Raw genomic sequence first — 27,022 nt, 5'->3', positions numbered from 1 at the left:
CCCGGAGCTGCTTTCACACACCCCCCCCGGGGCTTCTTTCACCCCCCCGGGGCTTCTTTCACCACCCCCCCCGGGGCTGCTTTCACCCCCTCCTGGGCTGCTTTCACCCCCCCCAAGCTGCCGTTCACCCCCCCGTGCCAAGCGGCTGCCGGCCGGGGTCTCCACAGCCCCCTGGGCTTTTGCATTGCTGGCTGACACACCACGACCTGTGGCACCACCCATCGTGATAAATACGTGCGTGTTTAATTTGTAGGAAAGCTCAAAAAGCCGCGCCGGGCTCAATTTTGGGGAAAACCCCACGACAGCAAAACAAAAAATGCCCCGATAAGCAACGCGAGCCCCCATTCCCCAGAACCCACAGGGTGTTGGGGGTGTTATTTGAGGGGTCGTTCCCCCGACACAGGGTGTTCATGGGGTTATTTCACGTCCCAAGGTCCCGTTCCCCAGAGCCCACGGCGTGTTCGGGGTGCCCACGGGGTTATTTCACGTCCCGAGGTCCCATTCCCACACACGGAGTGTTCAGGATGCCCACGGGGTTATTTCACGTCCCGAGGTCCGTGCGGTGGCCGGGAAGCAGGGTGTCCCCCAGGGCACCCCTGCAGGAGAGGCTCTGGGCGCTGCATTCCCTCCCTTGTTTTTTCAGGAATGATTCGGGCCTCTTTTAGGTTGCCAGTTATTAGCTGCTTGTTGCTGCTGCCGTAAACGCGTCCTCAGAAGTGAGCTTCGAATAGATATTCGATTAATCACGGGAGGCCAAGCTGCGTTAATGGCACAGCTAATAACGTTAATGACACAGCTAATAACGTTAATAACACGCGGCTCGCGTGCCTACGGCGTCTTGTGCCGCAGCAGGGAACCCGCGGGGCTGGGGCAGAGCAGGCGGGTGGCGGGCCGGGCGTTGGGCTGTGAGGGCACCTCGGGGCTGCCTCTGGGTAAAGCGTGTGTGTGAAATGTTGGTGTGCAGTTGGTACAATTAGTGTACACCTGGGTACAATGGTGTGCGTGAAATATTTCTGTGTGACCCGGGGGTGGGAGGGGAGGGGAGGGGAGGGGAGGGGAGGGGAGGGGAGGGGAGGGGAGGGGAGGGGAGGGGAGGGGAGGGGAGGGGAGGGGAGGGGAGGGGAGGGAAGGGAAGGGAAGGGAAGGGAAGGGAAGGGAAGGGAAGGGAAGGGAAGGGAAGGGAAGGGAAGGGAAGGGAAGGGAAGGGAAGGGAAGGGAAGGGAAGGGAAGGGAAGGGAAGGGAAGGGAAGGGAAGGGAAGGGAAGGGAAGGGAAGGGAAGGGAAGGGAAGGGAAGGGAAGGGAAGGGAAGGGAAGGGAGGGAAGGAAGGGAAGGGAAGGGGGGACCGCGGCGGGGGCGGAACGGATCTGCGCGGCTCTCGCTCCCCGCCGAGGCCCGGCCGGGTGGGAGCCGCCCGCGGCGGTTGCCATGGCAGCGCGCGCCGCCGCTTCCTGTGTAGATTCGAACGGGCGGGCGGGGCGCTCCCGTGGTGCCGCGCGCGGGGCAGCGGGGGGGGGGGGGGGGGCGGAGCTTCCTGCCGGGGCCGCCGCCATATTGGGGAGAGCTGGGGCCGGCGCCGTGACAGGAGGAGGCGGAGCGGGGCCGGGCTGGGCCGGGCGGGCAGGTAGGTGGGTAGGTGGGCAGGGGGGCTGGGGCGGGGGGCCGGGGGTACGGGCAGAGGGGTGAAGGGTGCGGGGGAGGCCTCCGGGGGGCCCGGGGCAGGGGGCCCGGGGCAGGCCCTAGTTGCTGGGGCCCGGCCCTGGGCTCCCCGGTCGGGGTGGGGCCGGGAGGGGGGTTGGAGGGGGGGGGGGAGCCGCGGAGCAGCCCCGAACCCCCCCCCCCCTCAGGAGCCGGCCGTGTCCTTGCTGCCCTGCTCCCGGCGGCTGTCGGGGCTCGGAGGGAGCCCGGTGCCGCTCGGGGCCTTGTGTCGTTACCGTGCCGGGGGTGGCCGCCGAGGGGAGCGCTCCGGGAGCTCGGCCAGGGCAGGGCTGAGGGCTGCGAGCTCCGCACCGGGCGTGTGGCGGCCGGGGGTGTCTGTGTGTGTGTGTGCTGGCAGCCCGCGCCGTGCCCTGCCGCCCTGGGGTCGTGGCGGAGTCACCGTCAGCTGCCACGGGCTTCCCCGCCCCGGTGGGTGTCCCGGGGCTGGGGCTCTCCCGGAGGCACGGTGCTCGTCTCCTTGGGAGTTTTCTCCCCTAGCCTTACTCGGCTCGCGCGTTCGATGGTGCAAGCCTGGCGTCGTGTGCCCGAGGCTCCTGATGGAGCGATTCCCCTGCTGGCAGCGGCACCTCCCAGTAAAGCCTGGATTTTTTTTTTAATTGCTGTTGTTATTGTTTTAGGCCGAAGCAGAATTTTCTGGGGCTGTTTACTGAAACTGCTGCGTCTTCTAAACCGTACGGCTCTTGTTCGGTGAGCTGACCGGGGGCACTGCTGCGTCTTCCGTAGTTTAAGCGCTGTGATGGAGCAGGCGTCTGAATCACCTGACTTCGGCGCAGCTCCGCGGACGAGGCTGCTGGTGAATTTTTAATCCTGGCTTTTAAAGCGCTGCCTTCTGATAAGGCCGTCGGTAAGGGGGACCTTTCACCTCGAGCTGGTGCCCCCAGCAGCTGCCTGGGCTTTGTTTCGAGGCTTAAGATAAGCGGGCAGATGTGCTCCGCGAGTTTTTGTTTCCATTCTGAAATGAAACCGAAGGTTGGCGAAGCCAATTCCTTTCGGTGTTTGGGGCAAGTCGCCCCGCTCCGACACAGCCTGCGGGTAGGTGAGTGGGGTAAGCGCGCTGCCCGGGGGCCGCGGGGCCCAGGAGAGGCGGTGGCCGGTCTTTGTGCTTAGGGTGCTCTTGGCTTTCCTCTGCCTCCCAAAGCTGGCCGCACACAGGGCAGGGCGTGCAAACTACTTCGGAAAAAACCCCAAAGTGTCGGTGAAACACTAAGAAGCGCGCCTGGCAGCCTTTCTCTTGGGCTTCTCTTGAGTGCGGAGCGCTTGGCGTGGCCAAGCTCTGCCCTTAAGACCCCTTACCCCAGGCCCCTGTGCGCCTCACCCGGCGCGTCCCTGCCTCCTCCTCGCTCAGCGGCGTTCAGTGTTCAGAGGAAATAAGCGAAGGGGTAGGTACCCGCGGGGCGGTTGCCAACAGGAGCGCCGCCACGTGCCAGCTGATGAGCAGCCAAAAGCAGAAGCTCCGTCCTGCGGGGTGACGCAGGGACTGGTGTCCTCGGGCAGGGACCAGTCGCCCGCTGGCACCGGGGCTGCCGGGGGCTCTGCTCTCGGCTCCGGAGCAGCCGCAGCGTGGAGGCGAAGTGGAGAACGCGCGCGTCCTGTCCGCGTGCTGGTTCTGGGGGTCCTGCCCCCCTCCGTGCCCAGCCGTGCCCTTACCCTCTCGCCCCCGCAGCAGGGAGTTGTTCTGCTCTGCCTTGCCTGAGGGAGCCTGCCTCGTCACCTCGCAGCGGGGCGCAAGGAGCCAACAGCACTTGCGTGGTGCCGGCTCGGTCCTGGCCCGCTCTGCCCCAAAAGGCTGGGTGCTCGCACCTCGCTCGGCGCAGGAACCTGTGCCGCCTGCTGCATGTCCCCCGCTGCGGAGCTTTTCCTGCTGCCTCCCGGTTGTTTTGCTTTCGCACCAGACGAACCCGTTGGGAGCGTTTCCGCTAACGAGGCGCGGAGGTTTGCCTTCTGACCCCCGGGGCGGGAGACGACACGGCAGCGACCCCGCAGTGCGCGCTGCCTCGTGGGGCCGCGTGCGGTTCCCAGCCCGTGGCTTCCCACGCTGCTGGAGGCTTTGTGCTCTCCTCAGGCTCCCCGCAGCAGGCGTGGCTCGCTTCTTTGTGAAGCAGCACGGGGAAAAGGAGAAATAATCGCTACCTGCAGGCAATGAAAGGGCTTTCTAACGGCGATGCTCTTCTGCGATCCCCTGCTGTGTGCACGATTGCCGGGTCTGCTCAGATAAACCCCGCGCTTCTGGCAGGCTCCTGTGATCCGCAGGGACACGCGTATGGAATGAGAAGCGCCGTCTAGGAAGGTGAAGGAGCAACCCCGCAGTTCTCCTGACTCGTAAAGGCTGCTCGGGGCGAACTTGGGAACCCCTCGGCTGCGTGCGGGCAGGGAGGGGGCCGCTGCCTCCGCCGCTGGGCGTCGTGCGAAGGGAGTGGCCGAAAACGTTCCCGTGCTCCGAGCGCAGCACGGCAGGCTCTGCCCCGGCAGGTTCCCTTCCAGCCATGGAGAGGAGGAGGGTTTGGGGGGGAAAAAAAACCATCCGGCCTGAAAGTGGTGGAGAGATCTGAGCGTCGCTCACGTAGGAGAGGCCCCGGAGCAGCGTTCCCCCAGACGAGGTGCTGCGCCTGGCTTCTCTGGGGGGAAGCCCTCTGGGCTTGTGACGGCGTACTGAGGATTGTTACCGGTTGGGGGGGCTTTATTTTTGGTGAGGGCTCTCCCAAATACGTTTTTCCTGTTCCCCTGAAGGTGTCACAGTGCTGTGCCTCTGCTGGCACTGGAAGTCCCCGTCCTGGCCGGAGCTCTGGGCGCGAGCCGAGGGTGAGGTACGGGGAGCGGGCTGCCCGCGGCCTTCGTGTCCCGAGTGGCTCCAGGGAGCACGGGTACGCCGCGCTTTGCTGGTCCGGGGTCCCTTGTCACCCGCTCGGGCTCTGGGGTGCTTTGAGAAGCAGATGCAGCCTTAACTCAGCTCCGAAGCTGCCTCGGAGAGGGCTGCGGAAAGTCCTGGAGCTTGTCTGAGCGCAGCTGGAGGTGCAGCGAGTCGCACAACGTCGGACGTTTGTCACCTCCAGCGCTGGCCCGCGAGGAAGGGACGATGTCTGGTGACGCTGGCGGTGAAAGGAGGCACAAACAGCACCCACCGCTCGTCTGTGGAGCTTGGTGTGGAGCGGCAGCAGCATCTTGAGCTAAGGGTTGGGAGGCTGCATGCGGGTAGGAGGCGAAAACAATGCTGGGGCCGCAGCTTTGGGGCGTTTTCCTTCCGATCCAGCTCGAGTTCGGTCTGTGCCTGCCGCCCGTTGGCTACAAGGCGGCCCCTGCGGGATGTGGGCCCTCTGGAGCCGGTGGCAGCGGGTGTCTAAAGGCGTCCGTCACCTCGGGGGGCGGGAGGTGGTGGCTTTGCCTCGCACAGGCTGTGGAAAGGCAGAACCCAGGCGGATTTCTGCAGGACCCTCAGTGAAGAGCAGTCGCCGAAACGCGCTGACGCGACGTGGCGGCTCTTGTAGCGGCCGCTCGGCGGGCCCTGGTTTGGTGCCGGCGGGATTTCCTGCAGGCCTTGGGGGGAAGATGTTGCCTGTCACCTAACGCCAGCGTTCGCACCGGTACTGAGGGAGCTGCCGGACGAGAAACCGCCTGGTTGCGGCTCTACCAGCGAGGAGACGTCGGTGAAACTTGCACAAGGCTCTGGCTTTCTGCGTTACTGCCGCTTTTAAACGGAAGCTAGTGAGTTCGGAGGGTTCGTTCGGCACGGCGCGCACGCAGCACGCGTGAAGGTGTTGCCCTGGGTTAAGCGCAGAGGAGCTCAGCTTCAGCCTGCCCGCCAGCGGAGCGCTGCGCTCCTTGCCGACACCAGCTCCGGTGCTGTGAGGCCAGCCCCAGCACCCCGCCTGCCTTTCTAAGGGGCCCAACCACCAGCAAAAAACGCTGCCTTCGGCGTGCGCAGGGGTCCGGGAACTGAAAGAACCCCTGACAGCCCAACCGCTCCTCCGGCCTGCGTGGCGGATCTGCCCCGGGCAGCAGCTCGCCCCTGCCCCGCGCTGGCTCTCCACTCGCAGAGCGGGTCCAGCCCAGCGGCGGGCGTCCTATTTTGGGGCCAAGGAGGTTTCACCCACCCAGCTGAACGTGCGGCACCGCCGGGCACAGCGGAGGTGCCCGTCCGTCCCCCCGTGCCAGGCGAGTCCCGCGGTTGTTGGCAGCTGAGGCCGGCGCTAACTCACCGCCCCGCGAGCGTTGCCCGGTGATGGGTTCGGAGAAGCCTTTGGGAGCACCAACCGCTGGCTGCGGGGAAGCAGGGCATCTGGCTTTGATTTCCAGCCCCGCTGTTCGTGACTGACAGGCCGATGCGGTCGCTTACTGCGTCCCCTTGGTAAATTGTGGGGTCTTCCTGACAGCTTTTAAATATTCGTCACCGGAATGACGAAGTATTTTTCCCTTCAAACTGGTGCCATTGCATACCGGCCCAGAGAGAAGGCAGCATCGCTGGGCCTGCGCAGGCTCTCACTAACGAAATCTGCCTGCGGGAGGCTTTCCAGTTTCCCTTAAAGCCGTGGGAAAGGCTGCACCTGAGAACTGGGGGCTGTGACTGCAAGCTTATTTCTTTAAGAAATAAATCCTGAGGAACCAGGTGCTCTGTACTCGGTCCGGGATCCCGTTCTGTTACCAGTTACGTGCTCTGCCTGGAGAAGGCAGGTGGCGGTTGTTTTCAGGAAGGATTTGTGCTTTCTGACCGAGTCTTGGTGTTTTCTCCACGCGCCGTACATCTTACCCGTGAGCTGGCCGGATTGTATCCCGGCTAACGTTGCTCAGAGCGACGCTTCCAGGTGAAGTCGTGGCGCTCAACAAGCACGCCCCGTTCTTTTTTGTTGACCCAACCTTGGTGCGTCCAAACGCTTCGCGTTTTTTTCCTCAGTACGGATCTGGTTTTAATCAGCCGGCGTGCAGAACGCCAGGGTGTGCAGCGAGCTGAGCGCAGGCGTTCCTGCAGAACTGTTCCTCTGTTCGGACGCGGCCTGTACCTGCTCGGGCCTCTCGGCAGGCGCTGAAGTCGAGGTGACGAGCGTGGGCTTTGTGCCGTGGCTCACCTGAGCAGGGAGCCCCTGGCTGTCCTGTTACAGGAGCGTTGTGCTGCTCTTAAAAACGGAGCTAGCGCGGAGGAGAGGGGCCGAGCGCGAGGCGCTGGTGGTGGCGAGAGGCTCTGACAGCACCGAAGGCAGGAGAACTTTCAAGCGCACGAATGGAATCCAAAATTTATCCGAATCCCAAATTTCAGGAGGGCGAAGGGGAGGAGGGGAAGTCTGGCAGTTCAGGTTCGATGTGCGCCGCGTGGGGGCTTTATTTCGAAGTGGCCAAAGCCCGAAGCCGGGCGCCGTGGGGCCTGTCGGTGCTGCTGCGCCCTGCCCGCGCCGCCCCTCCCCTGTCGTTCACTCTGTGCGTGCTGCGTTCCTGACCGGGAGCCTCGGTGGTCTGCATCTGCCTGGTCTGGAACCCGAGTGAAAAGCTCCGCAAGTGAACGCGTTGGATTGCCCGAATTAAAAACATCACGATCCTGCGGGGCTGGGCCTGCGTTGCCCACGCTGAGCCCTTCTGGGAAGACGCTTCGGATGTGCGGTGTCCCCAGCTGGTCATGCGCCTCGTGTGGGTTCTGCAAGCTGCGTTTTCTTACTCGCGGTGTAAAAAAAATACATCTTGTGGAAACGCTGGGTTTGAGAGGTCCTGCTGGCCTCAAAGAAAGGTTTGGGAGGCTGTGAGTAGGTAAAGGCAGTGGTGAGGAAACTAAAAAATAGGAGGAAGTGTTTGACATGGGATGCACTGAGATTTCGTTTTGCTATTATTAACAAATGAGTTTTATTATTAAACTCTTCTAAATGCTCACTCGCAGTAACGCCATCTCTGCCTCTCCGCTGGTGGAAGCTGCTCACCGTTAAATTCGGTGGCGTTCTCCAGCCTTTCCTCTGAGGGAACATATGGGGGAAATGTGTTACGTTAAAAAAGAAGAGAGCCCGGGGGAGGAGGTGGCAGAGGTAAGCAGGTGTGCTCGGCAGCAGCTCGGCAGCCGCTGTTTCGGGGCTGCTCCTGTAATAGCGCTGGCGTGCTTAACAGCCGGGAACAGAACGGCTTTTTGGTGTCTGTATTTCGGTGTCTGTAAGAGGTCCGAGCTCCAGCGCTACCAAACCGCTTGGATGGCAGGGCGGGAGCCGCTTCTCCAGAGTTGGTGCTCTGTCCTCGTGCTTTCCCGGCCGTTTGCAGCACGCCGGAATTCCCGGTCGCGTCTCACCAGGCTGCTGCCGGCCTCCTGACCCGGCGTGCGCCCGTGGTGCTGGGTGAGCGTCCGGTCCTGGGGGCAGGGAGCGGGGCCCGGCTCTGCCCAGCCCTCCCGTGCCACGGCCTCCCAGGTCTCCCAAATCCGTATCTCGAGGCAGCGCCGTTCGTGGAGCCGGGCCTCCAGCCAGCCCCAGTGAATGTTTATGCGACAGCAGTCGATTGAAAATCCCTTCACCTTCCGCAGAGCTTCCAGGTGCCTCCATCTCAGGGTTCTGCGCGGCGTGCGCTCGTTCTGCCTTTCCCTCTGGAGATGTTTCCCTTGGGCTGAGCGACCGGCCGGGCACGGCTGCTGGGGAGGCTGGGCGCAGGCAGGGCTGCTCGGGGGAAGGCTGCAGCTCCGTGCCCTCCCGGAAGGGTTTGGTATCCTTTGTTGATGCGTGCTGTAACTTAGCCGATTCTAGCTAATGAAGCAGCCCTCATAAAACAGGCGCTCAAGTGACACGTGGATTGCAGTGCGGCCTCGCCGTGCGGCCGTAGCTGGGCTGGCTTTATGGTAGCCCAGAAGCAGATGTGGGGCAGCACGGGTGTTAGAGATTGAACACTTCCTCAGGGGGCTCCCCAGTCCAGAGCTGCCCCTGTTCCTGCGCTTCAGGGCACCAAAAGGCTGCCGTGCGTGCGCCCAGGATGAAATATCCGCGCTGGCATAGAGGTGCCTGCCTCTGGCCCGCGGTGCCATGGGCTATGGGCATCCGATCCCTGCACGCCTGCGTACCTGGGGCTCGCCAAGCTGCTCTGCCGCGGTCGGCGAGCGTGAGGTCGCGGTCTGTGCTCGGGCTGTCGCATGCTTCGGTCCTATCGGCTGCAAAACGCCAATCGGCTGTTCGGGTGAATTAACAACCAAGGGCAGCAATACAGGAAAACACTTCCATCAGAAACCTTGCGCTGGGCTTTATTGCACAGGGTTGATAACGCTGCTGTGGAGGGGGAAAGTGGGCTCTGGTTTAAAGAAGAGTCTTGAGAGATGCTGGGGGCTGCTTCTACGTGAAGAGGTGTAATATTTTGGTGGTTCTCTCCCCCCATCTGTTGCAGCAGGCTAGTTACTGATTGGGCTTCATGAACGTAAATCCCTGAGGCTGCTGAACTCCCCAACCCCTACACGTTCCACCATGGACCAGGATTATGAGAGACGTCTCCTACGCCAAATCAACATCCAGAATGAAAACACGATGCCTTGTGTAAGTACGGATGGTCTGTACCAAGGGATCTGAGCCTGAAAGCGAAGCGCTCGTCTGCATTGCCTGTGACTGTTTTCAGTTGAGCTTTGGCAGATGTGGGAACCTGTGCCCTTTGTGGGGCTGTGACCAGATGAGAGCTCCTGAGCTGTTGTAGGAGTAACCGAATAACCCCACTCTAACAGTGCTTCCACGCAGACAACCTCAGCTCAGTTTGCAAAAGTGAGTTAAGAGATGTTTTTGTAGTGCAGTGATGGCTTTTACTAAATAATCTCAGGAATCGCAGGCAGAGTGTAAAAAGGTTGAGGACTAACAAACACAAAGCCTTAGGACTGGAGGCTGAAGCAGCTAGAGAAGAAGCTAAAGAGCAGGGGAGGCGGCTGTGTATTTCTGTCCCTGAGAAAGCCATGGAGCAAATCCTTCTGGAAACCATTTCCAGACATGAGGGACCCAAATGTGTTTGAAAGCAGTCAGCACAAGCTTACCAAGGGCAAATCATGCCTGACCAACCTGCGAGCCTTCTACGAAGGCACGATTTAACGTGATGGATGGGAGGAGGGAGCACATGTCATCTGCACTGACTGCAGCGAGGCTTTTGGCGCAGTCTCCCAGAGCAGAATTGAAGGTGGGTGGTCTGCAGGAGGGGAGGTAATCTAGCTGGGCTCAGAATAGTCGCCAGGAGTCAGCCTGGCTAGTGACCAGCCTCTGGGGGGGTGCTGCTGAGTGCCTTCAGTGGGGAGCAGAGCAGAGGGAGGCGGTGCGCGATCCCCGAGTTCCTGCATGACGCTGTACTGGGGGGAGTTGTTGAAGCACCTGGGGTAGAGGTATTTCCTGCGTTCAGAGGGAGCTTGGCAGGCTGGAGAAACCAGCCCTCTTCTGAGCCGGGGTCCTCTCCGCTACGAGTTGCTGTACGAAAAAGAATGTGATCGCACTCGAGGAATCTGCAGCACACCCAGTGAGCGTTCTGCCCTGCTCTCGCCTTCCCTGTGTTTGCCTGGGCAGCATCAGCTTGAAAAGGGGCAGTGCGAAAGGCGCTGCTTAATTGTTTCTCTTGACAGATGTTCCTGTGACAGCTGGGCTGGGTGTGCGTACTCATTCTGCTAAGGGGATAAACCAGTGTTTTGCTCTTCTATTTTGGCATATTTAGCTTTGACAAGACCTCTTTGATGTTTGTCAGACCCCCTGCTGGGATCAACACTTGTTCTTGCGTGTGTCTAAATCTCTAATTCAGGTAGCAGAGATGAGAAGAACCCTGACGCCTTCCAATTCTCCGATGTCTTCTCCGAGTAAGCATGGAGACAGGTTCATTCCCTCAAGAGCCGGGGCCAACTGGAGCATCAACTTCCACAGAATAAATGTAAGCTTCGCTCCCTTCTCCTGCAGCGCAAAGTCTTTGAAGTGAGGAAATGGCACGTTTCATTTTGGCTGGCATTTCATTTTGGCTCTGCTTATCTTCTGAGCCATGGTCTGCTGCTGCCCTTAAAGAGTTCCTTTGAATGTGCGCCTCCTGGCCCGCAGGTGCAGCCTGTTTGCAGACTTCTTTGTTTGCTGTTTTACATGCATTGTGATGGTTCTGTGTGGTGATGGTGTTGTTTTTTTTTCCCCTTTCAGGAAAATGAAAAATCACCAAGTCAAAACAGAAAAGCAAAGGATGCCACATCAGACAATGGCAAAGGTGAGACCTTCTTTCTGCTGCTTGTAGCCTTGGCTACGGCTTTTATTCCAAATTGATGCCGAGTTTGGAAATTAAGTGAATGCTGGCACTTTTGTGCTTATCTTAAGCAAAAAGCCACGCTGGTGTTTTGTGCACGTGTCACAAGAGTGAACACCTGGTCACCTCAGTGGGCTGCTGCTGAGCATCTGGGAAGCGAGGGCCTGTTTGTATCTCTTGATTTACTGAGTCACGGAAGTAATTTCCTGATGGTGTGGAAGGAGGGGAAGCTTGCTGCTAATCTTAATTCCGAGCTGGAGTCCCAGGCTTATGAAGAGGCCCTGTGAGTGTAGAAGTCAGTCGGTCCCTGCAGAGGCGCTTGTGGCTGCAGAGTTCCCTGCCTAAGCACTCGTTTGGGTTCACAGATGGCCTCGCTTACTCTGCCCTGCTGAAGAATGAACTCTTAGGAGCAGGGATCGAGAAAGTGCAGGACCCGCAGACGGAAGACAGGAGGTTGCAGCCGTCCACTCCAGAGAAGAAGTCCCTCTTCACTGTAAGTTGGTCTGCATTTAAAACAAAGGGAGTTTGTGCGTCTTGTGTCGTGGGAGCAAAGCACGTGGTTCTGTCAAGTTGCTAATGCAAGAGAGTTAGTGTTAAGATTTTGCTGATGTTTGCTCCTCAACTTACTTGGTGGCCTATAAAGAAAACGTAAATATCTGTAGCAAGCTACGTACTTCCTATTTCTGTACTGGCAAGGAAGCTGGGTGGGAACAAAGCTTTTTTGGACGCTCTTAAGACTGAGTAAATGACCAAATCAAGGTTTTGGTCTGCAGTGGAAGTTTTTGTATGGTCCTGGAACACCTGGAAAAGAGGGGAACTGAAAAGGCTGGAAAACTGGCAGTGGATGTTGGAGCTAGCTGGGCACTGGTGCCTGTGTGAGTGGTTTACGTCGGTCTTGGGCATGGTGGTGTTCTTACTGGGTGTGTTTTCTTTCTGCAGTATTCTCTCAGCACAAAACGTTCCAGTCCGGATGATGGTAACGAGGTCTCGCCGTATTCCTTGTCTCCTGTCAGCAACAAAAGGTAATACTGATTCCCCACAGACTTCTACAGTGGGGGAGTGTTGAAACAGGTTTCAGTGAGGTGTTTCAGTGATGTTCTCGAGGGTTTCTCTTTAAGGCAACCAAAATTGCCACATGAATTGGTTTGGGAAGTCTGAGAAGGTAATAAGTAGGGACAGTCAGGTTCCCTAAGGATTCCTGAGTACACCCCAACTGCTTAATACCGAATGTGTCCTGACCAGCCCTCAGCAGTCAGCTTGTCGTTTTGCTCCCCAGCTCCTTTATAGAACCAGAGAGTAATTCCTTCTAACATGCTGGAAAGCATTTTGCTGCCTCTTTGTGTATCTCTGTAGAAATGCAGGTATGCTCTAAAGACTAGCTGCATCTGTCCACGCCATCTGCTGTGATGTGTGATATTCTGTAGTTGTTGTTATATCTCTCGTTGTAAACAGTCAGAAGCTGCTACGATCACCCCGAAAACCAACTCGGAAAATCTCAAAGATTCCTTTCAAAGTTTTGGATGCCCCAGAACTGCAGGACGACTTCTACCTGAACCTGGTGGACTGGTCCTCTCTTAATGTCCTCAGCGTTGGCCTTGGCACATGTGTTTACCTGTGGAGTGCTTGTACGAGCCAGGTAAATGATGACCAGCGTCTGGAGAGTGATGTACCTGTTGCTGTGGGTGTTCTCCAGCTGCAGCACCTTTCAGAACTATGGAACACGCTGTGGGAGGGATTCGGTGCTTGTAATGCTCTGTCCCAAACTGGGAGATAGCTCTGGAGGTAGCTGATGCAGCATGACAATGACAAGTATTTCTCATTCTGTCTTATCCTCAAGGTGACCCGACTGTGCGATCTGTCCGTGGAAGGAGATTCTGTAACGTCTGTGGGCTGGTCAGAACGGGTCAGTATAACACTGCCAAGTGAAATGCAATTCAAATGCTATCACCGTAGCTGTATAGCCCTTCGTTGCAAGCTCTAAAATCATGGATTATTTTTCTGTATTCTCCCAAACTCCCTGTGTGCTGTTCATCAAATGTGTTTCTTGTCTCTGCTAAACGAGAGGGGATAGAGGGTAACCTCTTGTATCTTGACACTCTGGAGGCACTTGCTAAGAGGTATGGGAGGGGAAAAAAAAAAACATTTTATTGTCAAGAGCTGGAGAAGTGACCTGATTCTAAGTATGTTTCAGCCGGGCTGCTTGGCTCCTCTCTTCAGTAGGGAAAAGATGCAAGATGGAAGAACTCTGGATGCTTTCCATCTTGTGGGATTTATCTGAAGTCGTCTCAGCATCTAGCTTTTTGTTTTATTTCTGTCTGTACTTACTGGCTTTACTGATCGTGGTTTTCTGTTTGTCTAGGGGAACTTGGTAGCCGTTGGCACTCACAAGGGCTTTGTACAGATCTGGGATGCAGCTGCAGGAAAAAAGCTCTCCATGCTAGAGGGGCACACGGCCAGAGTTGGTAAGGAGGTGGAGTTTTCACATGTTTTGTTTCTTGATTTTTTTTTTACTTCTCTCCCTGAACTCAGACAGTACCAGAATTGATATTTATGCCTTGCTGTGTCCTGAGCTGCCTTTAAAACATTGCCACCTAGTAACTGTGGTGTTCTGATCTTGGGTGTGGTGGTGTTTGAGTGACTACTGCAGCAGGTGTTTCCTCCATGTCTGCTGAGGCATTTTGGGTTTGGTTACAACACTTTCTCACTGCCACTGGCTTCCGGTTTCAGCCCTGCAGGCAGGCAGCTTTACACTGAGATTTCCAGTTCCCTTATGCTTCGGGGACTGTTCTTCTGTTTTTCTTTGGTGTTTTTTGTAAATTTTTGGTCAGAGCTGTTGTGAATCTGAATTCTGAGGTGAGATTTGGGGAGTCAAGATAGCTTTTGAGTTCTGTTTCTGTGCTTTACTTCCCAGTGAAATGGAGTTAGCGATAGATTTGCCTGCAGCAAGCTTAGTGAAGGTATCTTTGTATGCCATTTTAAGACTCCAGGCAGGGCATATAAAGGAGGGTCCCTAAGCACTGATTTTTTTTTGTAAACCTCCTGCAGTTCTGGTGGCTGTGTGCTGCCTGCATGCTCCTGCAAGGCTCCCAAAACACGCCCTTAGGCTGTTGCTCTCTGCCCGTGTTACAGGTGCCTTGGCATGGAACGCGGACCAGCTGTCTTCTGGGAGCCGAGACAGAATGATCCTTCAGAGGGACATCCGCACCCCGCCCCTGCAGTCAGAGCGGCGGCTGCAGGGCCACAGGCAGGAGGTCTGTGGGCTCAAATGGTCTACGGACCACCAGCTCCTGGCCTCTGGGGGAAATGATAACAAGGTATAGTACTTACAGCTGGTCCCGTGAGGCTCAGCATCTCTAGATCTTCGCAGGGAAATGTCAGGTCCCCTTTCTCCAAGGATATTCATCTGCTCTGTGAAGGGGCTTTTGTTTCAGTTGTTGGACTGTGCCCAACGATAAATCATGCTAAGCTTCTACTCAGTCTCCTCTCTGTAATAAAATTAAAGAGGCAAATTTAATTTTGCTTCTCTATTTGGCTAATTAAATCTCTAGCTTGACTCAGGGTTTTGAGTTCAATAAAGTTACTGCTAAGCTGTACTTCCTGGCTTGGTTTAGGTAGCATATAGGCTCAAGTTTGTTGCAATTATGTTTATGTATGTGGAAGGAAACCGAGTTTAGAAGCTATATAAGTTTTAATACCTATAGCACAGACTTGTAGTTCACTGAACACCATATGGAAGAAGCATCTGTTCTGAAGAAAGTGCTCAGAGCCCTTTGGAGCGGGTTGCTAGGTAGTGAATTTGCCCAGTGTATGTGTGACAGCATGGTTGTACAAAGTTCTTCTCAGAATATCTTGCAATGAGCTTGCACGTGCTTCCTGACGTGTGCTGGGGTAATACAGCCACAAAGACAAAAGGGGGGCCTTAGCTGACATTCGGTGACACCGTGTTGCTGGCTTTACAAGCTTAACTGAAGGACTTCCTTGTGACCCAGTGGTGAAGTGGCTCCTCAGCTGAGCGTGGTGGCAGGGTGGGACAGGCTGCAGGGCTGAAATAGCTGAGACACGTGCTTGGGCAGAGCTGTGGGAAATCGTCGTGTTGCCCAACCACCCTCGTCAATCCCAGCGCGACATCGTGGTTTGTGGGTGTCGCGGGCACGTGACTGCAGTGCAAGTTCGATCACGTCTTTCCTCTCTGCCAGCTCCTTGTCTGGAATCACTCCAGCCTGAGTCCTGTCCAACAATACACAGAGCATCTCGCGGCAGTAAAAGCCATCGCCTGGTCTCCGCACCAGCACGGCCTCCTCGCCTCCGGCGGCGGGACAGCCGACCGCTGCATACGCTTCTGGAACACGCTCACCGGGCAGCCCCTGCAGTGCATTGACACCGGGTCACAAGTGTGCAACCTGGCCTGGTCAAAGCACGCCAACGAGCTAGTAAGTTCCTCCCTGCGCAGCGCTGCTGCTGAGCTCTCCTGCCTTCGGGAGCGTAACTCATTTCCCTCTCCGCTTTCAGGTGAGTACCCATGGATACTCGCAGAACCAGATCCTCGTCTGGAAATACCCCTCATTAACTCAAGTAGCAAAGCTAACAGGGCACTCGTACAGAGTCCTATATCTGGTAAGCACCGGCCTTGCCTCTGAAACCTTCTGTCCCTACTGAACTGGCTGTGCATGTGCTGGGATGAGACCTGAAGCTGCAGCGCCGGTGGCGCTGTGAGCAGCCTCTGCTCTTGGTGGAGGCATGAATGTTGCCCTGCAAGCGAAGAAAAAAGCTCTGTATCTGGTTTCCTTGCCTGCAAGGGATACTTTGATTTGCTGCTATGGAAATGTGAGGCTTTATTAATGAATAGCAGAGCTTGCCAAAACTCTTCTGGGGAAGCACGGGAAAGTCTTCTTGTTCCCTTAAGACTTTGTCACTGTTCCGTTGGTAACCGCAAGCAGGGGAAAAACTTGATGCTTTCAGTCCTCCTAATTCCGTATTAAAATGCCTGATGCACCTAATCCCTTTGATTTCTTACCTGCTTTGTTAATGTTACATAGGGCTTTCAGTGGATTCTTAACATGATAAATATGCTGATAGAGTTTTGTGAGGTAGGTTCCAACCGAAGTGACTAATGACTGGCATTTGCCAGCGCTATCACACTTCCTGCCTTAACACACATTTATAATCCGGGGAGGAATAGCCTCGATTACAACTGGCATGGATTTCTTAACACAGGAATCGTTTCTACGATAATTCCACCCATGTGTTCCAGAGCTGCGTAAGTAAGATGCAAGTGCTCGAGTTGGCACCTACTGAGGCTGAGTGAGGCACATGAAAGCAGAGGTGGTAGTCTGGTGTCTCACCGCCAGCCAAGTAGGAAGGGGAGTAGAATACCTCTGATGCATTCCAATGAAGATTTGTTTTCAACCTCAAGAATGTAGCAGATACTAAAGGCTGCTCTCTCCTGCCTTAGGCGATGTCCCCTGATGGGGAGGCCATAGTCACGGGAGCTGGAGATGAAACCTTGCGGTTCTGGAACGTCTTCAGTAAAACTCGCTCGACAAAGGTAAGGATGTGCTGCGCAGCTGCTGGCTGCAGCCGTGTCCTGCAGCAGGCTCAGCCTTCGGCAGGGGATTCAGTCAGTTCCCTCTGTTCTTCGGCCTTGCCTCTGGCTTCGTTACCTTATCCTGTGGGTTGAGGGGAGGATGCAGTGAAGGGTTAAACTTGACTGCAGTATAAAAGGGTTTGCAGTCATATGCAATAAAAGGTTGCCTCTGCACACCCAAGTAGTGTGACAGAACGTCATTCTGGCTGTTAGGGAGCTGCTGAACGCAGCAGCATTGCAGGGAGCTCACCTCCAGCCCGTATTCTGTGCTCACGTGCTGCTATCAACTGGCCGTGCCCTCGGACTTGATTATCCTCTAGCTCCTTGCGTAAGCGCCTAAAGTGGTGGCTGGGGTGGAATTGGGATCGTGGTACTGCCACTAACAACGTGCCATCGCCAAAAGCAGGCTGTGCCAGATGCTCCAGGAGCTTTTCTGGGTGTCTCGCGGAGGCAGTGGAGAAATGGCAGTGAGATCTTAAGGAATGAGCTGTGGGGAGCGGGTGTTGCAGGCGCCTGGGTGCACCCTGGCTCTAGGGTGCAGCTTCCCACAGAGCTGTGGGAATGGCATGCTTGCCTGCCACACGCCTCGTTATCAGTTGGAAAAAAAAACATGGGAATATTTATGGCATTGGACTTTGGATGTTTAGCCCAGATCAGTGCCCTGAGCTGGAGATACCTCACCAGTGTTTTTTAATTACAAAATAAATAAATCACGTGGAATAACGCTGCAGCAAAGCCTTTAAGTGCTGAAGTACCTGCTTTGCCTTTTCTTTTTAGGAGTCTGTATCCGTTCTCAACCTCTTCACCAGGATACGGTAAACCCCATGTACTGCAATCCAAGAGACTACAGCCTGCCGTTCCAGGATAAAACCACTACCTTGGTGTGCATGGAACCCCAAACGATCAGCCAGAAGGGGAGGGAGTGCCAGCAGGACTGGAGGATGGACCCAACAGATGCTAATTAAATATGTGCTTGTGAACCACGCCGGGCAGTATTTGGGATGGGGTTGGGGAGGGGAGGGAACTGCCAAAGGTTTATGGATTCATCCTTCCGTAAAGGGGAACGGGTACAAGAGAAATGTTGAACCAGCGCCCTCCAACCCTCGCTTTGTGTACTGGAGAAAACCTGTTTACACAGACCACCGAGACCGGACCAAGGCCATCCCAACTGCTGTGTTGTCTGCTCTTAGGAGAGATGAGAGCGTCCTTGCCTCTGTGGGAAGGGGCTTAACGTGCTGCTGCGGGTCCCTCTAACCTCGGATGGACACCTTCGGAGGTAGGAGCCAGCCACGCTTGTTCAATGCAACTGGTGCGTGGGGACCGGGCTCTAGGCGGGGCATTAGCCTCTCTGGTATCTAAGGGCATTGGTTAGAGCCTGGGATCCCCATGACAGGAAAAAACTGGAGAACTGCTTATTTTTTCCAGATAAAGCAGGTGCTGCGGTACTTGCCGTTCTTGTAAGACAGCTTGATTTTGGCACGCTTACCAGCTGCCTTCAAACATGCATCTCGGGGCTTTAAACTTTAGAGGAGACTTTAAAGAGGCTCCACCTCAGAGGGAATGCATTCAAAGAAATTTAAAATTGCTATTGCATGTTTTAGGCTGATTCTTTTAGTTAACAGAGAGGAAAAACAATGGCTTTAAAAACAAAACAAAGGAACAACACGCATGTGGAGCTTCCCACAGTGCCCTTTGTGGCGGCTGGTTGCTCTGGAGTCTTCTTGAGGACAAAAGCAGTTGAGATGTGCTTGAGAAACAAAACAACTCCTGTGGATCTTTTTCAGAGAGAGCATGGCCTCTTCTGGCTGGAAGGGGGGAAACACCGCGTCTGGGCAAGGGGGGTTTCTTTTTCTAAGGCAAGGAAGAAGTGTTGCTTTTTTATCTCCGAGTCAATGCCAGGGACCTGTTGTTTTTTTGTTGTGTTTTTTTTTTAAGTTGTATGGGAAGAGTGCCTGCTTGTGCGTTCGGAGCCTGTGTGATGAGTGCCGTGGGATGTGATGCAAAGCACTTGTGTGTATGTGTTGCTTTTAATTTAAGGAGAAGCTGTTACGCTTGCAGCAGCCTGTTCCTGTCTTACCTTGTACATGTGCCAATGCTTCCTGCTGCGCACCTGGCTCCTGCCTGCCTCGTGCCCTCTCTCATGCGCTGGGATGTGCGTGCTGTTTCCTGTTCTCACTTGGATTTTCCCGGCTGTGTATATAGACCTTGACCTGTTCTCTGTAGAGTGTATAGGCAGTACTTTTTTTTTTTTTCCTGAATCCAGACTGTAGGGGTAGTGGTAGGAAAATGCCTGCCCCTCCCCAGCGCCACCGGTATCCCTGGGGTGAGCGGCTGAGGCGGAGGGAGGCTGGTACAGCGGTAAGGTGCAGCTCTGCTCACCACGGCCTTGACCCCGTGTGTGCCATCGTGCCAGCGCCTGGATCAGGCTCACCCACGGCTCACGCTGCCTCTGCGCGTCGCAGGTACCCAGGGGCACGTACGTGTGCCAGGGGCTCCCCGCTCCCACCGGCACCAAACCTCCAAAGCCCAAAGCGGCAGTCGCATCCGACAGCCTCACCTGCCCCCAAACTGTAATTTCTGTGTAATTTCTGAAACCCAGTCTCAGCACGACTACATTGTGGTTCTCGCAGCAGGAGCGTGGGGCTTGGTTTTAAAAATTGCCTGCTGGCCTCCTGCTGCCTTTCCTGCTGCTTGTTGTACGTTCACTGGCACTGTTCGATGTCACGGCGGGGAGGGACCACTGCGAAGCACCGAGGAGCTGTTAATTAAGTCAGGTCACTAAGCTGGCAAGTGGCTCGGGGGCCACCTGCAGCAGGACGTGGTTGTCACGGGTGTCTGGGGGTTGTCACCCTGCAGGGCAGCTGCACCTGGGGATGGGGCTGTTTGCACCCGGGGCAGGAGGTGGGTGGCTGCTGCCGGGCGTTTTGGGCTGCGGATGCCTCCTGTGGGTCCGCGCGCGCAGACCCTCGGATGCTGCTTTCTCCTCCGGGAGGAAATCAGCGATGGGGTGGGGGCATCGGAGAGGTGTCAGAGCTGGGAGGTTTCACTGCTTTGTGCCCGCTCTGTAGCAGAAGGTGCCCGGGGGTGGCCCTGGGTGTGCGTGGGGCTGAAGTGGGGACCCGCTCCCCGCGGGTACCTCCCCGCACGAGGGGGGTGCCCCTGGGTGTGCGCGTGCCACCGGCGCCTGGCTGGGGTGTGCTGCGGTGTGTTCGTGGGCAAAAGAGCAGAGCCTCCGTGCGCTTGTGTTGTGTGTGTGCGCGATCCGCAAGTGCTGAGCTGTGCGGGCGGGCTGAGCCGAGGGGTCCTCCCGGAGTCTGCGACCTTGTGGCGTTGTTATATATATATAAATATATAAAGCATCACATGGTGGAAAAAATTATAGAGCGTTGTAACTTTTCCATGTAAAGCGTTCTGACTGGCATTAAACACGTCGTGAATTTACGTCTCTGTGGCTCCAGTTGGTTTTTCACGGGGGGGGGACAGGAGCAGTGGCAGTGCCCCCCAGGCTTCCAAGGCCCCCGCAAGCAGAGGCAGGCGCCGGCTGCCTAGTGCAGGTCTGTGCTCTGTGGCTGCTGCCCAGCTCCCGCCCGCCCCTGTTTGCTCTCCTGGAGCAGGGAGGAGCAGCCCCGGCCCTTCCCCTGCAGGGCACAAAGGGAGCGAAGGTGCCTCGGCCCCGCTGCCCCACCCCAGCCCCCCGTTGCGTTGCGTGGGGGCCGTTGCTTGGCGCTGATTCCAGCACCACTGCGGGCTCGCCCAGCGCCAGGCATGGAGCTGGGGGCACACAGGCCCTGGGTGCCGCAGAGCACCCTCGAGACCGACTTCCCCCTGCCCCTGTACAGGTGAGCCCCTTGCCCCCGTGGGACCCCCGTGGCTGGGGCGTGGGGGCGATGCGGGTGGGGGCACGAAGCCCTGATGCCCCCCTGCCCTTCCTGCCCGCAGTGACCAGTACGTGACGCTGCGGGGGCCCCGCCAGGCCCCCGTGCTGAGGCAGGCCGTGCGCTGGAAGACCACCCCCATGGGCTGGGATGCCGCGGGGCAGAGCTGGTCCACGGGGCTGAGCGGCTGGGACGCGGCGGGGGTCCCCTGGTACACCCTGACCCCCGGCATCTCCTGGTGCCGCTGGCAGCGCGCCCACGCCCCCCGTGAGCTGGAGCCCCTGCCCCCGGGTATGGTCCTGGGTTGGGGGGGTCCTGGGTTGGGGGGGGCACTTGGGGGTGGTGGCAGTGGAGGGAGAAGCCGGGGGGGTGACCCAGTTTATGAGGTGGGGGGAGGAAGGGATGGGGATGGGCTCCTGGGGGGGCTGCGGATGACCCTGCTGCAGGGTGGGGGTCGTGCTGCCTGGCCCCAGCTCTGCTCCCCCCCCCAGTTTACGCCCAGCACCTGCGGGAGGTGGCGTGGTGGGACCCCATCAGCCCCGCCGCCTACCCTGGACCCCCCACCCGCTGGGGAGCATTCCTCTGGCAGGAGCGCCCCATCCTGGGCAAGGAGTACGGTAAGAGCTTGAGGGGTTGTGGGGGGGCATCTGCCAGTGCCCCCTCCTCACCCCTCTCCCTTCCTCTCCGCAGTTGCCACCCGCAGCTGGAGCCCCAGGGTGCCGGGGGGCAGCCTGGGGTACGTCCCCCTGCTGTCCTCCTGCCGCCCCCCCTGCACTGCCTGGGACATCCGCACCTGGAGCCTCCTCCAGCACCAGCCCTCCACCCGCCAGTAAAGGGCACGGCGCCTGCGGCTGTCCCGGTTCTTTGTGGGGACGGGGGGGGGCTGAGCGGGGGGTGTCGGGGCCAGGCCTGTGCCTCAGGGCTGGATGCTGCCCTACCCCACCCCAAAAACATCTCCCTGGGGTTAGGGGAGAGCCTCGCAGCCTCCCTGTGCCCATCCCAAGGAATAAGGCAGCATTGTCACGGGGTGGGGTGGGGTGAGGTGGGGGCCCCCGCAGCGCAGGCAGCACCCCCTCACCTCTTTATTAATTAAATAGTTCAGTCCCCTTGTCCCCACCTGCCCTGCAATGGGCACCCCCCTGGGGTGGCTGTCCCATGCGGGGAGCTGACTCCAGCCCCCCCCCCCCGGTCCTCTCTGCCCCCCAGGCCAGTGCCCCTGTGCCCACGCAGGGAGCTCGGGGGGGGTGAGGGGGGGGCAGCGAGATGGAGCCCCACGGCCTGCGGGGGCTCCTGGGGGGGGCTGGAAGGCACCCGGGCTTGGAGCCCCCCAACCCCTGCTGGTGACGACCAGGTCCCTGCTGGCCTCCCGTCTTCTTGCCCCTCCTGGGGGAGGCAGGGTGAGGGGGTTCCCGTTGTGCCAGGGATGGAGGGGCTGCTGCCCCCCCTCACTGGTGCAACAGGTCCGGGTCTGGCCAAGCCCCCGCGTCCGCCAGCTGCTGCTCCAGCTGCAGGATGCGCAGCCCGATGTACCCCGAGGTCAGCAGCAGGGCCACCATCCTGGGGACAGGGCGGCGTCAGGCACCGGGCAGAGCCGGGAGGTGGCAGCTGGGGCCACCATGGCTGGGGGGTGCGGGGGGGGCCCTGCCCCGGGACTCACAGCAGCAGGTAGATGAGGATGATGGTGCTGAAGGGGCTCAGTGGTGCAGCAGTCCGGGCGCGGGGCGCTGGGCTGGGATCCCCTGCCGGGACAAGGAGGTGTCGGGGACGGTCCTGGAGCACTGTGGCCAAGCCCGGGCAGCGTCAGGTCCCTGGTCTGGCCACGCTGGGGCTGCGCGGCTCCACCGAGGGCCCCGCTCACCTCTGCCTACAGCCGGCGCATCCTCTGCTGTCGCTGCTGCCTCCTCCTTGGCTTGGCTCGCCTCCTCTGCACCCAACCAGGGGATGTTCATGGAGTGCCTGGGGTGCGGGTGGTGGCCCTGGGGTCTCCGAGAGGCCCCTGCGCTCCCTGGTGTCTGAGAAGAGGCTGTTTGGGTGCCCAAGGGGGGCTGCGAGGGCCTGTCAGGGTGTGGGGGCGGCCGCTCACCGGGCGGCTCCAGGAGGCTGTCGGGCTCCGCAGCGCTCTCCTCCAGGTCCGACTGGCTCGAGGTCTGCGGGAGGACAAGCCCTGGTCGCAGGGCACGACACGGAGACACAGGGGGGACGTGGAGGAGGCCGCCTGTGCTGCCCTGGGCTGGGGGGTTTTACCACAATGTCCCCCCAACCCCCTCTGCCCCCCCCAAAATAAGCCTTTCCCGGGTGTCACCGCTGCATCCGTCCCTGCGGCCGTGCCTCCATCTGCCGCAGAGCCGCCGCTGGCCCTTCCTCAGCCTTACCAGAGGCTTCTTAAGGATTTGCGCGGCGCTGCCGTTGAGGGGAGAGGCCAGGGGGCTCCAGCCGTTGTCCTGGACAAGGAGAGATGGAGCAGGGTACCGGGGGGCACAGAGCCCGGCCCCCCGCCCGGCGCAGCGCATACCTGCAGGTGTTTGCAGAGCGACTTCAGGAGCTGGAACGTGGCCTCCCGCTGGCGCAGCGACACGAAGAGGAACTGCGGGCAGGGGGACAGGCGGTCGTGTCCTGGGTCAGCCTCAGGTCCCCCCGACCTCCCCCCCCCAGCACTCACCTTGTCCCCCTCGGCCGTGCGGATGCTGAGCGCGTTGGGCACCAGCAGCGCCGTGTTGGTCTTCTTGAGGGCGCAGATGGACGTGACGGGGACGACCGCCTGTGGGGAGGGGGCAGAGTCAGGCCCCGCGCCCCCGCAGCCGCCCTGTGCCCCCGCAGCTGCCTCACCTTGATGTCCTTGAGCAGCAGGCTGGCGTGGAAGCAGACGTGGCCGGAGGAGACGTAGAGGCGGCCATGGTAGGGCACCTCTCGCTGCCAGGCGCAGGAGAAGCAGGCCAGCAGCGCTTCCCGCCCGGCGATCTCCCCGAAGGCTTTGCGGAAGCTGGAGCTGCGCTTGTTCAGCTGCGGGGGGAAGCCGGGACGTGGGGCCGAGCCCTGGCACGGTGGGCACCCCATGGTCCCCACTCCGACATCGGCCACCGAACCAGGACAGGTGCCCAAGGTGCTGGGGTCCCCTCTCCTCGCCCCGGCACCCCCGGACTCACCGAGGAGGACAGGGACCCGTGCTGGCCTCCAGCCACCTCAGCCTCCTCCGTCTCCTTACAGGAGGGGTCGTAGGTTTTGGACCTGGCAGGGAGCAGCAGGCAGGGTGAGCTGAGGCCCCTCGTGTCCCCGGGACATGAGGACACGCAGACACAAGCGGCACCCACCTGGTGAGTGCGGGGTGCGACCCTGGCTGGGTGCCTGCGCTGCCCCTCTCCTCCAGGCTCTGCCACAGCTTCTCCCCCAGCACCGCCTTCCTGCTCTTCTTCAGCTTCCCCGACATGAAGGAGGAGTGCGGCACGCTGCAGGGGGATGGGGCAGGTGAGGGGCAAACGGTCCCTGCTGGGACCAGGAGAGCAAAGCCCACCCCATGCCTGCACCGTGCTGGGCGTTTGGCTGCGGTTATCCACAGCTGATGATGCACGGGGCGACCCTTGTCCAGCTGTGCCTCGGTGTCCCCAAGCAGGGCAGGGGATACCGCCTGTCTCCAGGAGCAGGGCAGGTCCCCACACCGCTCTGATCAGCTCCGAGGTCTCACCGGGACATTTCAGGGGGCATCACAGGCGTTGCAATCCCCCTTTGCAGCATCTCTGGATGCCACCAGCCCCCGCATGCCCCCCATGCCCTGGTGTCCCCATCCCCGTGGCCCCACAGGGTGCCCCCAGCGTGCTGGCAATTATGGCCCCGCTGCCCCGCTCCAGGAAGAGCCGCACCCCGGCCTCGCGCTCTCCTCATGGCCACGGCGCTCCTGGGGACAGCAGCCGGGTCCCCGAGGTGGCCGCAGCACCCCCAGCGCCCTGCTCACAGGCAGGAGCTGGCGGCAGGTGACAGCTCCTGGGTCCCTCCGTGGCTGGCCGAGCCCCAGAGCAGACGGACACGTGGGGCCGGTGCTGGATCAAAGTGCACGGAGCAAAACCCCTGGACCGGGGCTGCTGCTGCCCACCCCAGGTGGTACCTGGTGGCGGGGAGAGCTGAGCCCTCCCGTCCCGTCCCGTCCCGTCCCGCTGCGCCGCAGCCCCGCGCTCGCCCGGCTCCCACGCACGCTCCTTGCTCCTTCCAGACCTGGCCCTCAGCCGCCGTCTCCTCCTCCTCCTCCTCCTCCCAGCGAGGAAGGGCACGCAGGCGGGGCTGGGACCGGCCGCAGCAGGTTTGCAGGGAGGCGTCGGGGCAAATACCAACTCGGGGCTGCTGGAGCAAACACCACCTGGAGGGGGGGGCTCTGAAGGGTTGGACGGGCACTGCCCGCGATGGCACGGCCAAGGGGGCCCCCAGCTCCTGGTGGGATGTGGGATGCTGGCGGGATGCAGGATCCCGGTGGGATGCAGGATCCCGGTGCTGTGCCCATCCCGCTGTGCCCACGGGACAAAGATCCTCTGCATGCAGAGTCCCTGGGGTGTGCTGGTGCCAGCACGGAGGGGGTGACTGACACCGCCACCATCTGACCCCGACAGCGGGAGCGCCTCGCAGCGCCCACCAGCCCGGGGGGTGGCAAGGGGCACGGAGCTCCCTCACCCCACTTTTGCCATGCAGCCTGCAAAGGGGGCTGGGGCTCGCCAGCTGCTGGTCCCCCTGCAGCCCCGGGAGTGTCCGCGCCACCCCAAAACAAGCTGTAAACACAGGGCCAAGAGCAGGGGCCGGGCGCCTCCAAGGACAGCAGGGAAATCCCTTGCCCATGCCCGCTGGGGCATGTGCCAAGGCCGCCCAGCCCTGGCTCACCCTTGCTCTCTGCCCTGCACTGACAAAGCCTTTCCCACAGCTCCACGGGGAGCAGTTGTAACCCCGGGGGTGGCGCAGCACCGGGGTCCAGCACCACAGCACCAGGGTCCAGCGGCGCAGCACCGGGGCACTGCAATCCCCAGCCCCGCACCCCCGGGGACCCCCAGCTACAGCACCGAGAGCATCGCCAGCCACCCCATGCATGCCCCGCGGTCACACCCGCCCCATCCTTACACACCCCCACGCGCACCCTCGTTGCGCACACGTCACTTGTGCGCCCACACCCCCACGTGCACACCCCCCCCCCGCACACCCACTGCGCGCTCACACCACTCCTTACCGCAGGGCTCCAAGCACCCCAGGCACCGCCCCTGCAGGGTGTGCATGTGTCGTCGTGCACGTGCGAAGATGGGCGTGCACAGGTGTGCAAGGCACACGCAGCACCTGCGGGCTCACGCAGGGCTGCACGCGCCCTGCCTATGTGCAGTCCGTGCTCACGTACACACGGCACAGGCCGCCCATGCACACGCACACACACATTGCACGCGCGTACACCTGCTCACACGCAGCCCTTTGCACGCCCTCCAGGTGCCGCTGCCCTCCCGGCCCCATGCACGCACAGCCCTGGTGTGCCCGCGGCGCTGGGTGCCTGCGGCTGGGTCCCAGTGGGCGCTGGGTGGGCTGGCAGGGGACACGCAGCAGGGAGCAGTGGGAGACACTGCGGGGACACCACGGGGACACCCCGGGGACACCACGGGGACACCCCGGGGACACCACGGGGACACCACGGGGACACCACGGGGACACCATGGGGACACCCCGGGGACACCACGGGGACACCACGGGGACACCACGGGGACACCCCGGGGACACCACGGGGACACCACACACCCCGGCCATGCCCTGGGCCACAGGTGCAGCTCCCAGCCGCGGGCCCTGGGGCTCCCGTTGCCGTACAACACGGGCACGGCCCTACGGCCCCACCGGCCTCTGCGGGTCCCCGGGGGTCCCGTGGGGCCCTGCCGCAGCCAGCGCCTGCCCCAGGGTCCAGCCCCCCGTGAAAGCCCCCGGCAGCCCGCGCCCGGTTGGGTTTTGGGCCCCTCAGTACCAGAAGGACATCGAGGGCCTGGAACGTGTCCAGAGCAGGGCTACGAGGGCGGGGAAGGGCCTGGGACACGAGTCTGTGAGGGGCGGCTGAGGGGGCTGGGGGTGCCCGGTCTGGAGGAGGCTCAGGGGAGGCCTCGCTGCTCTCTGCAGCTCCCTGAGAGCTGTGGGGAGCTGGGGGTCGGCCTCTGCTCGCAGGTAACTGTGACAGGAGCGGAGGGAGCGGCCTCGAGTTGCGCCGGGGGAGGCTCAGGTTGGAAACGAGGGGACGTTTCTGTCAGAAGGAGCGGTCAGGCGTTGGGACGGGTTGCCCAGGGAGGTGGTGGCGTCACCGTCCCGGGGGGTGTTCGAGGAGAGGCTGGACGTGGTGCTTGGGGACAGGGTTCGGTGGTGACTGCGGCACGGGGCCGGTCGGAGCAGCCGGCCCCGAGGCCTCTTCCAACCGATGCCATCCCCGGGCCCCGGGACCAGCCGGGACCGGGACTAGGCCGGGCAGCCCCGCGGGCCGCTCCCCGCCGCGTTGGCACCAGCGGCCGCCGGCCCCCATTGGCTGCCCTGCCGAGGGGGGTGGGTCCCCCGCCGCCGATAACCAATCAGCGGGCTCCAGCGCCGCTGCGCCGCCACCATTTTGTTCGCGGGCGCGGGACGCGGCCGCCATCGTTGTTGAGGGCGGCCATCTTGCGGGCGGCACCGGGGCGGCGGGG

At 60.2% G+C, this 27,022-nt stretch overlaps 3 protein-coding genes across 9 annotated transcripts; 2 read left to right on the top strand and 1 right to left on the bottom strand.

Moving 5' to 3' along the window:
* The first annotated feature begins 1,506 nt into the window (after window positions 1–1,506).
* FZR1 (fizzy and cell division cycle 20 related 1) lies at window positions 1,507–19,923 on the top strand. Of its 2 annotated transcripts, none has more exons than XM_080566381.1 (14): window positions 1,507–1,623; window positions 9,048–9,190; window positions 10,419–10,544; window positions 10,799–10,862; window positions 11,264–11,391; window positions 11,838–11,920; window positions 12,351–12,534; window positions 12,736–12,801; window positions 13,258–13,360; window positions 14,028–14,212; window positions 15,095–15,328; window positions 15,408–15,512; window positions 16,351–16,443; window positions 17,260–19,923. In XM_080566381.1, the coding sequence occupies exons 2-14, from the start codon at window positions 9,122–9,124 to the stop codon at window positions 17,299–17,301; spliced, it is 1,482 nt and encodes a 493-aa protein (XP_080422507.1). In that variant the 5' UTR covers window positions 1,507–1,623; window positions 9,048–9,121; the 3' UTR covers window positions 17,302–19,923. The 2 variants fall into 2 exon arrangements, with proteins under 2 accessions (XP_080422507.1, XP_080422508.1); XM_080566382.1 differs by having other exon boundaries at window positions 1,516–1,623; window positions 9,045–9,190.
* A 116-nt stretch (window positions 19,924–20,039) lies between these two features.
* Window positions 20,040–21,450, top strand: TEKTIP1 (tektin bundle interacting protein 1; the record flags this gene model as incomplete). 2 transcript variants are annotated; one of them, XM_080566395.1, is made up of 4 exons in its annotated part: window positions 20,040–20,321; window positions 20,422–20,648; window positions 20,849–20,974; window positions 21,048–21,318. In XM_080566395.1, exons 1-4 carry the CDS (start codon window positions 20,248–20,250, stop codon window positions 21,188–21,190), a joined length of 570 nt encoding a protein of 189 aa, XP_080422521.1. In that variant the 5' UTR covers window positions 20,040–20,247. The 2 variants fall into 2 exon arrangements, with proteins under 2 accessions (XP_080422521.1, XP_080422520.1); XM_080566394.1 differs by having other exon boundaries at window positions 20,849–21,450.
* LOC308182180 (uncharacterized protein) lies at window positions 21,349–26,016 on the bottom strand. 5 transcript variants are annotated; one of them, XM_080566371.1, is made up of 11 exons: window positions 24,561–26,016; window positions 23,666–23,800; window positions 23,501–23,582; window positions 23,184–23,357; window positions 23,017–23,115; window positions 22,870–22,941; window positions 22,730–22,798; window positions 22,441–22,521; window positions 22,216–22,313; window positions 22,015–22,096; window positions 21,349–21,914 (listed from the first exon to the last, which is right to left on the bottom strand). In XM_080566371.1, the coding sequence occupies exons 1-11, from the start codon at window positions 24,875–24,877 to the stop codon at window positions 21,456–21,458; spliced, it is 1,668 nt and encodes a 555-aa protein (XP_080422497.1). In that variant the 5' UTR covers window positions 24,878–26,016; the 3' UTR covers window positions 21,349–21,455. The 5 variants fall into 5 exon arrangements, with proteins under 5 accessions (XP_080422497.1, XP_080422500.1, XP_080422499.1 ...); XM_080566374.1 differs by having other exon boundaries at window positions 21,354–21,914; window positions 24,454–24,703; XM_080566373.1 differs by having other exon boundaries at window positions 21,657–21,914; window positions 22,730–22,941.
* Between the last annotated feature and the right edge of the window lie 1,006 nt (window positions 26,017–27,022).

This window comes from Anser brachyrhynchus (assembly GCF_964034855.1).
Source record: "Anser brachyrhynchus genome assembly, chromosome: 23".
Lineage (NCBI taxonomy): Eukaryota > Metazoa > Chordata > Aves > Anseriformes > Anatidae > Anser > Anser brachyrhynchus.
The sequence above is the reverse complement of the archived record's forward strand: the minus strand, read 5'-3'. Positions and strand labels throughout refer to the sequence as shown.

What these genes read in the sequence shown, in the direction of transcription:
- FZR1 (XM_080566381.1), top strand. Translation starts at nt 9,122, where the DNA reads ATGGACCAGGATTATGAGAGACGTCTCCTACGCCAAATCAACATCCAG. An exon ending in GGAGTGCTTGTACGAGCCAG is followed by an intron (nt 12,535 to 12,735) that starts GTAAATGATGAC and finishes CTTATCCTCAAG; the next exon opens with GTGACCCGACTGTGCGATCT. An exon ending in GGGGCACACGGCCAGAGTTG is followed by an intron (nt 13,361 to 14,027) that starts GTAAGGAGGTGG and finishes CCCGTGTTACAG; the next exon opens with GTGCCTTGGCATGGAACGCG.
- LOC308182180 (XM_080566371.1), bottom strand. Translation starts at nt 24,877, where the DNA reads ATGCAGAGGATCTTTGTCCCGTGGGCACAGCGGGATGGGCACAGCACC. An exon ending in AGACGGCGGCTGAGGGCCAG is followed by an intron (nt 23,801 to 24,560) that starts GTCTGGAAGGAG and finishes ATCCCCCTGCAG; the next exon opens with CGTGCCGCACTCCTCCTTCA. An exon ending in ATCCTCATCTACCTGCTGCT is followed by an intron (nt 21,915 to 22,014) that starts GTGAGTCCCGGG and finishes CCCTGTCCCCAG; the next exon opens with GATGGTGGCCCTGCTGCTGA.